This window comes from Leopardus geoffroyi, chromosome E1 (genome assembly GCF_018350155.1).
Source record: "Leopardus geoffroyi isolate Oge1 chromosome E1, O.geoffroyi_Oge1_pat1.0, whole genome shotgun sequence".
NCBI lineage: Eukaryota > Metazoa > Chordata > Mammalia > Carnivora > Felidae > Leopardus > Leopardus geoffroyi.
Genome location: NC_059330.1, coordinates 693,726 through 707,090, shown reverse-complemented (window position 1 = coordinate 707,090; position 13,365 = coordinate 693,726). Strand labels below are relative to the sequence as shown.

Here is a 13,365-nt window from a genome sequence, read left to right as displayed (position 1 = left end):
CCCTGGGTCCCACACGACAGCTGCACACACCTGGTGCGGTCCCTCGTCCCAAAGCGGGGCGTTCCCTCAAGAACAAACCCACAGGTGTGCCCTGCCCCCGCTTGCAAAGTGACGGGCCTTCCTGGCGAAGGATGCTGTGCCCTCTCTCATGGGGCAGGTACTGAAGGGTGGTGGCGAAAATCCTCAAGCTCATGACAACTGAGAATAAAGGGACAGGACCCATTTCACTGCCAAAGGCAGTGCACGGGGAGCTGTCCAGAGTTCTGACCGCTCGGGAGCTCAGCACTTTTCTCTCCCACTTCTGGCTGGGACACCTCGGCCAGCCTCATGGACTCGCCTATTTGATTTATTCAACAACACTGATGAAATGTTTCCTCTGCACTGAGATGGTCATAATGCCTTACAAATACCAACTCACCCCACTCTCATCATGATACTGAAAAGGTACAACCCTTATCATCGGCATTTTATAGACGAGAGATCTGAAACGCGGAGTAGCTCAGTACCTTGCCCAAGGTCACCGGCGAGAACCAGGACTGAAGCCCAGGTACACTATTTCTTTCCACCCCCCCCCAGGTACACTATTTCAAGAGTCCTGCAATCCTGGTGGCCTGCCCTGGACATCCTGGATCGGCCGCCCAGCCCCCCGCCCAGGATCCACGCCTGCCCAGATGACTTCCCGAGCCCCATGTGCTCCATTCTGGCACACGTCTACACCTCTAGGCAGCGCTGTGTTCCGGGCAGGCTCCTGGCTGGATTCCAGTCCAAACTCTGCCCCATGTGGGCCTGGGCCTTTGCACGTGCCCTCAACTCTTCCTGTCTTCTCATCTCTTCCTTGGGAGTTAACAGCTCTGGTTCTGGAGCCCTTTCCAGCAGGCCATCATGAGGGTGAAGGAGAACGCTGTGAATCTGCAAAATCTACGGGGGCCAAGGTGCCCACCCCCAGACACTGGCTTCTCTGCTCCCACCCCTAACGGAGAGACAGGGCCAGGCTCAGGAACACGCCTGTGCTCTGCTCCCGGGATGGCTCCGTTACCCAGCACCCACAGCATCAACAGCCCACTCGTCCCGGGGAAGACCAGCCCCACCCCGGCTGTGTGCCACACAAGGGGGCCCGGGCCCCAGAGACTCACCTGGGGCCACACGTTGGCCAGTCACTGGCCCAACCTCTGCCCCTGGCGGCCTGCACCTGTGTCTGCTACCTCCCTTCCAGGCGGAGGCTGTGTGCCCACAGGAAAAGCCCAGAGATGTGCCCCCCGTTCTCCAGGAGACTGGCCGCGGTCTATAAATTCAGTGCTTTATCCTGTTCCCTTCGCTGGGAGGAACCGGGGATTGGAGCACGCAGCCAGGTCTCCGCAAGACCGAGGGCAGCTCTCCGCCCGGCCTCGCACCAGGAGGGGAGCAGGGTGTCCACCGGGCATGGGGACAGCAGAGCAGGGAACACGGGAGATGAGGCAGCAGGCGGAAACTTCCAACGTCCCGCCCGGGGAGGGCTCCGCTGGGCCCCTGGCTGGGCTCGGCTGCGACCTCGGGGACCAGGCCGCTTGTGCGGGTCCACGGCAACGAGCCGGCTCTCGTCTAGATGCTAGGAGAGGGGACCGAGAGAACAAGCGGAGGGAAGGGGCCTGGGCCTCAGCAGGGGGCACCTCCTGCTCACTCACTCACCCCTCCGTGTTCCCTTACGTCAGAGGGGGGCAAATCCTTCACTTTGAACAGCGACGCTGAGCAGAACGGCGATCAACAAACCACTCGTATTCACAAGCACAACTTGAGGCAGGCGTCTGGGTGGTTTAGTGGGTTAAGCGTCCAACTTCAGCTCAGGTCATGATCTCACAGTTTGTGGGTTCGGACCCCGCATCGGGCTCTGTGCTGACAGCTCGGAGCCTGGAGCCTGCTAAGGATTCTGTGTCTCCCTCTCTCTCTGCTCCTCCCCAGCTCACGCTCTCTCTCTCTCTCTCTCCCTCTCTCTCAAATAAACATCAAGACTAATAATAAAAAAAAAAGCAAATACAACTTGGTAGGTGCTGACAAACGGACACACCCCTGACACCATCTCCCGAGTTTCACCCCCTCCCTCCCCCTCCCCCCCCCCTCCCCTTCTCCCCTCCAGTTTCTGCTTTTCGCTGTCTGCCGGAGTCTGCTCCCTTGCCTTACTTACAGCTCGCCTGTCTCCCACCCCCACCGCTGACCGGTGGCTCCGGAAGCACGGGGACAGTGCCCATCTGCCACACCCCCGCTGTGAGAGGCAGCGTCCCCGAGAAGCAGAGATACTCACAGGTGAGTGGATTCTAGCCCCTGCTTGGCCTGACCTCGAGTAACCTTGGGTGACCCTGAGCAAGCCTCCCAACGCTCTGGCCTCAGTTTCCCAGCCCGGAGACGGTGGTGGTGGTGCCGAACTCCAAGACCTTGCGGGCCCCTCTGGGCCCCCCTGAGTCTTCCCTTGCTCTGCACCCCAGCCCTGGCAGACTGGGCCGTGGCCCCCAGATATCCTCTGACAGGAGGGAGGCACCTCTCCTGGGTCTGGGGACCTGGACCCCAACGCCCACCCCGCGGTGCTCACCAGCCATGCGAGGCCCCGGGCCTGCCGCCATGGCCCATGGAGCCGGCATCCTGCCCAGGGTGTCAGGGACCCAGACGGTCTCCTGCCCGAGTCCAGGACACTCACCGCCCGGACCTAGGGGCTGCGGACTGCCTGTTGGGCCTCGCCCAGCCCAGGGGACAGAGAAGGACAGCTTCACCTCTGACTGCCTGAGCCACGGAGACTCCAACGGCCTTGTCTCGGGGACAGCACAGAGCACACAGGGGGTGGGGAGGGCAACCGGGAGGAAGGGGGCCTCCGCAGCCTGTGGGGTGCAGGGCGGGGGCAGGACGTGCCCACAGCTGCTCAGGGGGCAAGCCGGTGAGCAGGCCCGCCCCCAGTGCCTCCTGCCGCCAGCCGTCCCGTCATCGGGGAAGCCGGCCCTGAGGAACTGCAAAATATTTTAAATAAAAGCGTTCTAAGCATCAAAATATTGACGTCACTGCTGTCACATTGTGCGCTAGTTGCTATGGAGAAGCAGTCCCGGCAGCCGCTCTGGCCAGACACCCCTGGGAGACAGCACACGGGTCCCACATGGGCCGGGTGTCGGTCGGCTCGGGGTCTGCCCAGCTGTGCCCTGTGCCTCCCTGAGAGGCACCTGAACTGGGCACTCCCCACTTCCGGAGGCACAGAGCTGACCCGGACACTAAGGCCCAGAGAAGGGCAATGGCGTGGCTGAGACCATGAGGCCACGTCCCCGGTGTCCTGCTGCAGGCCCCGATGTCTTCCCAGCACACGGTCTGTTTCTGCTTCGAGACCCCATCTCGCTAGGCATTTTACGGTTGGCTGTCCCGGGAGTGCGTCAGCCCCCCAGATACGGTGACTTCCCCGGTGGGCCAAGCCGGCCAGGTGAGGACCGGGGCCCCTGGGTCGGGGAGGCAGCCAGGCGAGCGTGACCGTGGGGACCTTCTGTCCGCTGCCCTCTGGCGCCCACACCTGCCCTGCGTGCGCGCTCTCGCCCAGAGCCGGAAACGCGCACCCGCTTTGGCGCGCCCGTCCCCACTCCCTGCTTCCTGTTCTTCGTCCCCTTGACCACGCCCCTGCTGTCCGCCGGCCCCCTTGTACCCACTGGACGGGCCACTCGCCGGCCCCCCTTACCCGCTGGACGTGCCGCCCGCCAACCCCCCCCATGCCCCCTGGACGTGCCCCCCTCACGCCCCCTGGATGTGCCGCCCACCGGCCTCCCTCGTACCTGTTGGACACGCCCCCCCTTACTCACTGGACGTGCTCCCCTCTTACCCGCTGGACGCGCCCCTCTCGCGCCCCCTGGACATGCCCCCCTCTGCCTGCTGCACATGCCATCTTCGCGCCTGCTGGACGTGCCCCCCTCGCGCCCCCTGGACAGGCCGTCTTTGTGCCCACTGGACGTGCCCCCCTCGCGCACGCTAGAGGTGCCCCCCTTGTACCCTCTGGATATGCTGCCCGCTGACCCCCTCGTGCCCTCTGGATGTGCCCCCCTCATACCCGCTGGACATGTCCCTTTGTACCCGCTGGACGTGCCCCCCTCACGCTCCCCTGGACGTGCCCCTCTCGTGCCTGCTGGACATGCCGTCTTCGCGCCCGCTGGACGTGCCCCCATCCCGCCCTCTGACACGCCACCCGCCAGCCCCCTCGTGCCCCCAGGACGTGTCCTCCTCGCGCCCGCTGGATGTGCCCCCCTGGTACCCACGGGAGGTCTCCAACAGTCCTGCTCACTGCCCCGCATCCCCTCTGCGACTGATCCTATGTGCCTGGCTCAGGGTCTCAGGCAGGCAGCCAGCCTCTCCTCTGCCCCTCGTGCCAGGCCCCTGACCCCTGGTGCACGGGCCCCTGGGTCCCCGGAAGGTCCTGCTTGAGTCCCATCACACCGGCCGCCTCCTCCGTCAGAAGGCTCCTTCCCCTCGTGACTACGGAGAGGGCGCTACCAACCCCACTAAGTTAGGGACCCGCGTCCACTCCCTGCTAACACCTGCTGACTTACGCAGGGGCATCACCCCCTTGGGAGGGTGACTTCCTCCGTGTCACTGCTGGGTTTTGCCTCTCCCGCTAAACCACCAGCATCAGGAGGGCAGCGCCCATGCCCAGAGGCCTCTACAGCTCAGTGAGCGCCTGTCACAGCCCCTGAGGTGGACCAAGGACACAGCCAGTGCCCCTGCCTCGGGGAGTCAGAATCGGGCACACGTGAAGTGCGGGGCACAGCGTCCAAGAGGGAGAGACGCTAACCCCCACAAGGATCCCCTTCGTGAGGTTTCTAGAAAGCTCACCCAGCCAGTGGCGGGAAGATGGAGTTCACTCACCTCTGGCATCAAAGAATTCATCGTCCGAGCTCTCCACTGAGTCGCTGAGGACGTTTCGAAGGTGCCAGGGGGCACCGCCGCCCGGGGGAGGGCCACCTGTGGAAGAGAACATACCTGTTAGCCAGTCCTCAGACCCAGTCCCAGCTGAGCGGTAAAGCTGCACGAACGCCACCCCCCCACTGCCCCGTGCTCAGCACCCCACCCCCCCACCCACCCCCTGCGGGGGCTCAGCACCTCCCCCCACTCCCCCACCCACCCCCTGCGGGGGCTCAGCACCTGCCCCCACCCCCCCTACCCACCCCCTGCGGGGGCTCAGCACCTCCCCCACCCCCTGCGGGGGCTCAGCACTCCACCCCCCCCCACCCCCCCCACCCCCCCCGCAGCGGTCCGGACAGTGCTCCACGTGTGCCAGAACGCACGGCGCAACGTGCAGGGTGAGCGCTGGACCTCGCGCTCACACACCGGCGGGAAGGGGCCCTGGTCACGGTGGCCGCTCAGAGGCACCACCGCCTTACAACGCCACCCTCTGCCAACGGGACGTCAAGGTCGGCGGAACCGGGGGGAAGGGCCCAGAAAATCACGCCGGTCGCGTGCACTTCCTCGCGCAGGGTGACGTGCTCCCGCGTGCGTCTCTGTCCGGGGCCGGTCAGGTGGCGCAGCCCGGGGAGGGCAGGAGGGTGCAGGAGCGGGGCAGCCGATACCCGGGCAGCGTGTCCCGGCCAGGACCTCGGCCTCCGTCGCAGACGCACGGCCTGAGCCCCAGCCCCGCGCCGTCCCTGCCGCTTGCAACCTGCATGGCCGTCCTTCCACACCACAGCCTCAGTTTCCCCACCTCTAAAGAACCGACCACCATCAGTCCGGAGCTCGAAGGATCAGAAGAGATGTACAGTCAGAGTCTGCGTCTCAGGCCCAGTAATTCTGATGACTAACGGCGGGGAGGGGGCCGAGGGGTCCCCGGGACGGTCAGGGGAAGGGCGCACGCGGACCCGGAACACCCCCCGCCCCACCTCCACAGGCACCTGGGTCCTCGCCGTGGACCAGCGGGTGCCCAGCACATCCTCCCCATGCCCCCCCCGCCCCCCAGGCACACGAAACCCTGGGCATTGCCCAGGGGATTGAGATCTAACTGCCAAAACTGAAACCAGAAAAGCGTCAGGACAAAACTGACCCGGTAATTTTCCTGAGGAAGCAGTCAGGAGTGCACGGTTAACCCTCGCGTTCTGGCAGCTCCGGGGCCTGGGAAGAAACCCCAGAGCCCGGGCGCAGGGACGGGGCGTGCGCGCGCACACGACCATAAAGGGACTTCTTCGCGGCGGCCGCAAGGACGCAGTCGCTCCTGGTGTGTGTGCGGGGAAGGCTGCCCGCTGGGTGTGGCTGGGAGAGGAGGGGGAGGCGGGTGGGTCACACGTCCCGAAAAACGCTCCCACGTCTGAAGAGGATGCGCGCGGCGTGTTGGTCAAGAGCTCAGGTCGGGGGAGGAAGGGGCCAGGGGTCAAGCCGTGAGATGACAGAGGGCCCTCCACCCTCCGTGCCTCAGACGGCAGGGTGGGGGTGGGAGCCTGTCGGAAAACTCGAGCAAATTCAACACAGCGCCGCCTGTCGGAAAACTCGAGCAAATTCAACACAGCGCCGCCTGTCGGAAAACTCGAGCAAATTCAACACAGCGCCGCCTGTCGGAAAACTCGAGCAAATTCAACACAGCGCCCCTTAGCGCAGGGCCTGGGGCACAGCCAGTGTCCACATCAGCCGCCATCGCACGTACATGCGGAGGCAGCGCCGTGGCGGGAAGGACGTGCCCCAAATGCCAGCCAGACACTATCCCCACAGAGCAGAACCTGACGGGGGGAGGCCGGGAGGGCGCAGCGTTTACACGGAACACGTAATTTCACGGGGCTGTTAATTTTATAAACCATCCTACCTTATCAGTTCTAAGGTGCGCATTGTTTCATGCACTCCAACATCTTCAAAACCGGAGTGCATCTCGCTTTTAAAAAAATTTTCTTTTAATGTTTATTTATTTTTGGGAAAGAGAGAGAGCACGAGCAGGGGAGGGGCAGAGAGAGAGGGAGACACAGAATCCAAAGCAGCTCCAGACTCCGAGCTGTCAGCACGGAGCCCGACACGGGGCTCGAACCCACGGACCGTGAGATCATGACCTGAGCCAGAGTCGGACGCTTAACCTCCTGAGCCACCCAGGCACCCCATGGAGTGCGTCGTCCTTAACCCTGTGTCGTGGCTCACAGCGTACGCCCAACTCACACAGGGGTTTCCTGTTTCAATAAACACAGTCCAGCACTGTAAATATAGTTTCTCTTCATGTAAGTTTCTTGACGTTTTCTTTTCTCCAGCTTTAATTTACTGCACTTATACAGTATGTAACTCATACCACACACAGAACACGTGTTAATCGACTGTTTCTGTTACTGGCGATGCTCTGGTCAAGGGTAGGCCATCAGTAGTTAAGTTTGGGGGGGTCAAAAGTCACATGCAGATATTTTAAGTTTTTTAAAAAATGTTTTTATTTATTTTGAGAGAGAGACAGAACCGGCAGGGAAGGGGCAGAGAGAGAGGGGGACAGAGGATCCCAAGCAGGCTTTGCACTGACAGCACAGAGCCTGACGTGGGGCTCGAACTCATGAACCATGAGATCACGACCTGAGCCGAAGTCAGGGGCTTAACTGAGTCACCCAGGGGCCCCAGTCATATGCAGAGTTTTTACTGTGGGGGGGGTCAGCACCCCCAGCCCCTGACTGCGGGGAGATCAGTGCCCCCAGCCCCTGACTATGTGGGGGGATCAGCGCCCCCAGCCCCTCACTATGGGGGTGTCAGCGCCCCCAGCCCCCACATAGTTCCAGGGTTTATAAAATAATAGTGCATCCTAGCTACTGATCGCATCTTGGATTCTGTGGCAAACAGTAAAACCACCAGGCACACAGGGTACGTCTTTCCCGGGGCTTCAGCCCTGGCCACCAGGCACACAAGTCTCGTGTCGGAGAGACCCGCATTCCTGTAGCAGCAATGCCCCTGCCTCAGTTTCCCCATCTGTGTGAGGGGAGAAACCTGACGGAGACTAACCGTTTTCAGTTCTGACTCATGTTGGAGGCGCCCATCGGGGACACATGGCTGGGGCCAATGAGCAAGTGAGAAGTGGGCGCTCTCCCCAGCCATGGCTCCCATGCCCCCTGTGCCCAGTCCCCGCTCTCCTCGCCCCGCCCCACCCCTGCAGGATGCTGGCACTGTTCCCTGCCCAGGGCCCAGATCCCAGCACATAAACTGTTCCTAAAGGGTGAGGCCGGCCCCGCCGGCCCAGGGACACCGCTTCCTGCTTGTCCCTCCTGCCCCACCCCCCACAAACTCCCAAACACACACCCAGCCTGGGCGCCAGGCGAGAAGCCCTTTCTGAAGCCCGGAAGCCACCTCCGGGTGTAAAGCTGGGTCTGGCCCCCACTCCCCACGGGGACCCTCGAAGCTTTCGATTCTTACCCGCCAGGCGGGCGTTGTGGCACGGTGGTTGGCAATCTCCCGCTCACGCGCCCTGGATTTCCCGCAGGGGATGCACCAAAACTGAGTACTTCCAATGAGGGGAGGGACTGTGTCCCTGACGTAAGTGGAGGATATTCAGCCGGTGCCGTGAGACGGGGCAAGAAACAAAACTGCCTGTGTTCTCAGATGGCCTCATTGTCTACACAGAAAACAAAGGCTCAGGGCGCCTGGGGGCCCGACCGTTAAGTGTTTGACTCTTGGCTTCAGCTCAGATCTCACGGTTCTTGGGTTCGAGCTCCGATCTCTCCCTTACTCTCTGCCCCTCCCCTGCTCGCTTTCTCAAAATAAACATCTTTTTTAGAAAAAAGCTCTATGGGGTCCCCCGGGGGGCTCAGTCAGTTAAGCGTCCGACTTCGGCTCAGGTCATGATCTCGCGGTTCGTGGGTTCGAGCCCCACGTCGGGCTCTGCGCTGACAGCTCAGAGCCCGGAGCCTCCTTCGGATTCTGTGTCTCCCTCTCTCTCTGCCCCTCCCCTGTCCGTGCTCTCTCTCTCTCAAAAATAAATATACATCCAAAAAAATTTTTTAAAACCTTGTAAAAATAAAAAAGCTCTACAAAATCCACAAACCGAAGCACGCTATGAGAACAAATAGTTGAATATAGCAAGATCGCCGCATGTAAGGTCAATATACAAAAGTCAACTGCACTCTCTCTATTATCAATGAAGGATGAGCATTTGAAATTAAATAAACAATACCGCTTACAATATCACCAAAAAAACAGTGAAACCACAAAAAGAAGTGCATGCAGGTGTAAATCAAACGGATATGGAAATTTCGGTGATACCAAAAGTACGACGATATAAACTTCTGAATTTACATGAATTTTATACGGTTTCTCCATCAACAGATACTAAAGGTCTAAAACCCACCACACACGCCATATTAACATGCCGACATCCCTTGTGGTCCACATCCATCCTGTTCCCAAGAAGCAAGCACCTGGATGGTCAGGACAGTCATACTGGCCCCAAGATTCGGTCCCTGAGATGGGCTCATCTGAAGCTTTACCCGAGTCTCCCTGGTTCTTGAGCTTGAATAGCGAGGGTCCAGGTTTGGGAGAAGTTCCCAACATGGTGGCCCTCGCACCTGTTCGGGAGACACTCCATCCAAGAAAAAAGGCAAGGACGTTTCTGCTAGCCCTCCACACACACACACACACACACACACACTCTCTCTCTCTCTCTCTCTCTCTCTCTCTCTCTCTCTCTCTCCAGCCTGAGGAAAGAGAAAGCCTCCAGAATTTGTCACTCACACGCCACCCCCACTACGTCCCTTTGGGCCACCATCACCCTAGGTTGCTGCCACGCCGACGACGTGTGTGACGGGCTGGGCTTCGTGGGGGCCCCGGCAGGAGGGCCCGGCTGCGGGGAAGCTGGGCTGGCTCCACTGGGAGAGCCGTTCTCCCCGCTGCAGGTGGGCCAAGACGGAGGGGGCTCGGTGTCAGACAGGGCTGCCCGGACCACAGGCACCGCGCTGGGTGCTGGGGACACCGCGGCGAGCAGGCGGCAGAGAGGGTGGGGACCGCACGGAGCTCACCTTCTGCGGGGGCGCGGGGGACGCAGAGCTGGGTCGGGTGACTGACAAAGATGATTTTCGCAGCAGAGAGTGACGTGGAGAAAACAGGATCCTGCCTCCTACCTCTGCCCCCTTCCCCGAGCAGCTGACGGTGGCATCATGGCCTGAAGGACAGGCCAGCACGGAGGGAGCTGTGGACACTGAACTCTCGTGTGCCTCTCCTTTCGAATAGACCCTCACCTGCCCGTGGACTCTCCTCTGTGGCCAAAGTCGGTACCTGAATTTCTGTTCAAAGACACATTTTACCTTGTTTACGGTTTATTCTTGCCTTCAAAATGCATCCCTGCAGTGTCGGGTTTTTTTTTTTTTTTAATGTTTACTTATTTTTCAGAGAGAGAGAGAGAGAGAGAGAGAGAGAATGATCAGGGAAGGGGCAGAGGTGGGGGTGGGGGCAGAATCCGAAGCAGTCTCCAGGCTCTGAGCTGTCAGCACAGAGCCCGACGCGGGGCTTGAACTCAGGAGCTGCGAGATCACGAACCTGAGTTGAAGTGGGACACTTAACCGACTGAGCCACCCAGGCGCCCCTTTTCTAAAAAAATATTTTTACCGTTTATTTATGCATTGGTTTTTAAATACAGCAATTTTGTGGCAAGGTCTGTGCGGACAGCTCAGAGCCTGGAGCCTGCTTCGGATTCTGCGTCTCCAGCTCTCTGCCCCTCCTCCACTCACACTCTGTCTCTCTCTCTCTCAAAAATTGTTTGAAACATACGGTAAGTTTGCTTGGACACCTGCAAATCCCTCCTCTCAGGCAGGGGCCACCGCAAACAATGTCGGGAAAGGGTGGGGCGGGGTCTCAGCTGTCCACGCACGCAGACACGAGAACCCGCGAAGGCGGGCAGCGCCAAGCAGCAGCCGTGACTGGCTTCCACGTGGGGGTGTGCCCTTCCCCTGTTCCTCCAGCAGATCTTTCAACGAGGTCCTATGTGACAAAGGGAGGCAGTGATGGGCGGGTGACTTGGGGGGGGGTGTGAGAGGAAGGCCGTTCTGACAGGGTGTCCGTCGTGAGAAAGGGCCAGACACACCAAGTGCGTGTGCACGTGTGTATGCACACATGCTCCTGCACACACACGTGTGGGGTACACGGACAGAGTGCATGCGTGCGAACATGCTTCCAGCTGGGCACGTCTGAGGGGCGGGAAGAAGCCGCGTGGCTGGAGCCGGATGGAGGGGAGACAGGTACAAGGGGGGAGGGGGCCGGGCCGGTGGGACATTGCCCACTGTGGACAGGGGGCTCCCGACCCAGACTCTGTCACCCACACACTCGGGAAGAGGGGGACCCCGATGCCGAGAGGACCAGGGAGTCTCCCAAGCATGGGGTGGGGCCCACAGATCAGGTGCTCTGAGGGCCACACCGCTAGCGTCTGGGCTCTGTGACCCCAGAACTTGGGGGGTAAAGTGTCCTTAAGCTGGTCCCCACGCTGCCTCTGTGTGCCGTGTCCAGCACAGGGTCCCGGGGAAGGGAGCTCCGAGAAACGTTGGGCAAATGGATAAAGTGACGTGCTGAGTCACAGGATGTGCCAGATACCCCGCTTACCTAGAGGAACCCTCACCAGTCCCCGGAGGGCACCATGTGTCCCCCGCATACCTAGAGGAACCCTAACCAGCCCCCCAAGGACACCGTGCGTCCCCCGTGTACCTAGAGGAACCCTAACCAGCCCCCCGAGGACACCGTGCATCCCCCACTTACCTAGAGGAACCCTAACCAGCCCCCAGAGGGCACCGTGCGTCCCCCGCTTACCTAGAGGAACCCTAACCAGCCCCCCGAGGACACCGTGCGTCCCCCACTTACCTAGAGGAACCCTAACCAGCCCAAGGACACCATGCGTCCCCCGTGTACCTAGAGGAACCCTAACCAGCCCCCCAAGGACACCGTGCGTCCCCCGTGTACCTAGAGGAACCCTAACCAGCCCCCCGAGGACACCGTGCGTCCCCCACTTACCTAGAGGAACCCTAACCAGCCCAAGGACACCGTGCGTCCCCCGTGTACCTAGAGGAACCCTAACCAGCCCCCCGAGGACACCGTGCATCCCCCACTTACCTAGAGGAACCCTAACGAGCCCCCAGAGGGCACCGTGCGTCCCCCGCTTACCTAGAGGAACCCTAACCAGCCCCCCGAGGACACCGTGCGTCCCCCACTTACCTAGAGGAACCCTAACCAGCCCAAGGACACCGTGCGTCCCCCCTGTACCTAGAGGAACCCTAACCAGTCCCCGGAGGGCACCATGTGTCCCCCGCATACCTAGAGGAACCCTAACCAGCCCCCCGAGGACACAGTGAATCCCCCACTTACCTAGAGGAACCCTAACCAGCCCCCCGAGGACACAGTGAATCCCCCACTTACCTAGAGGAACCCTAAGGAGCCCCCAGAGGGCACCGTGCGTCCCCCGCTTACCTAGAGGAACCCTAACCAGCCCCCCGAGGACACCGTGCGTCCCCCACTTACCTAGAGGAACCCTAACCAGCCCAAGGACACCGTGCGTCCCCCGTGTACCTAGAGGAACCCTAACCAGCCCCCCGAGGACACCGTGCATCCCCCACTTACCTAGAGGAACCCTAACGAGCCCCCAGAGGGCACCGTGCGTCCCCCGCTTACCTAGAGGAACCCTAACCAGCCCCCCGAGGACACCGTGCGTCCCCCACTTACCTAGAGGAACCCTAACCAGCCCAAGGACACCGTGCGTCCCCCGTGTACCTAGAGGAACCCTAACCAGCCCCCCGAGGACACCGTGCATCCCCCACTTACCTAGAGGAACCCTAACGAGCCCCCAGAGGGCACCGTGCGTCCCCCGCTTACCTACAGGAACCCTAACCAGCCCCCCGAGGACACAGTGAATCCCCCACTTACCTAGAGGAACCCTAACGAGCCCCCAGAGGGCACCGTGCGTCCCCCGCTTACCTAGAGGAACCCTAACCAGCCCCCCGAGGACACCGTGCGTCCCCCGCTTACCTAGAGGAACCCTAACCAGTCCCCGGAGGGCACCATGTGTCCCCCGCATACGTAGAGGAACCCTAACCAGCCCCCCGAGGACACCGTGCGTCCCCCACTTACCTAGAGGAACCCTAACCAGCCCCCCGAGGACACCGTGCGTCCCCCACTTACCTAGAGGAACCCTAACCAGCCCCCCGAGGACACCGTGCGTCCCCCACTTACCTAGAGGAACCCTAACCAGCCCCCCGAGGACACCGTGCGTCCCCCACTTACCTAGAGGAACCCTAACCAGCCCAAGGACACCGTGCGTCCCCCGTGTACCTAGAGGAACCCTAACCAGCCCCCCGAGGACACCGTGCGTCCCCCACTTACCTAGAGGAACCCTAACGAGCCCCCAGAGGGCACCGTGCGTCCCCCGCTTACCTAGAGGAACCCTAACCAGCCCCCCGAGGACACCGTGCG

The 13,365-nt window shown here is 61.3% G+C and overlaps 1 protein-coding gene across 4 annotated transcripts in view; it reads right to left on the bottom strand.

The window, feature by feature from the left end:
- Nucleotides 1-13,365, bottom strand: part of PITPNM3 (PITPNM family member 3) — a 74,677-nt gene that overhangs the window by 49,395 nt on the left and 11,917 nt on the right. For all 4 annotated transcript variants that reach the window (XM_045487297.1, XM_045487294.1, XM_045487295.1 and 1 more), the window contains exon 2: nt 4,855-4,950. In XM_045487297.1, coding sequence (XP_045343253.1) covers nt 4,855-4,950 — 96 coding nt within the window. The remainder of the gene's footprint in view (nt 1-4,854; nt 4,951-13,365) is intronic.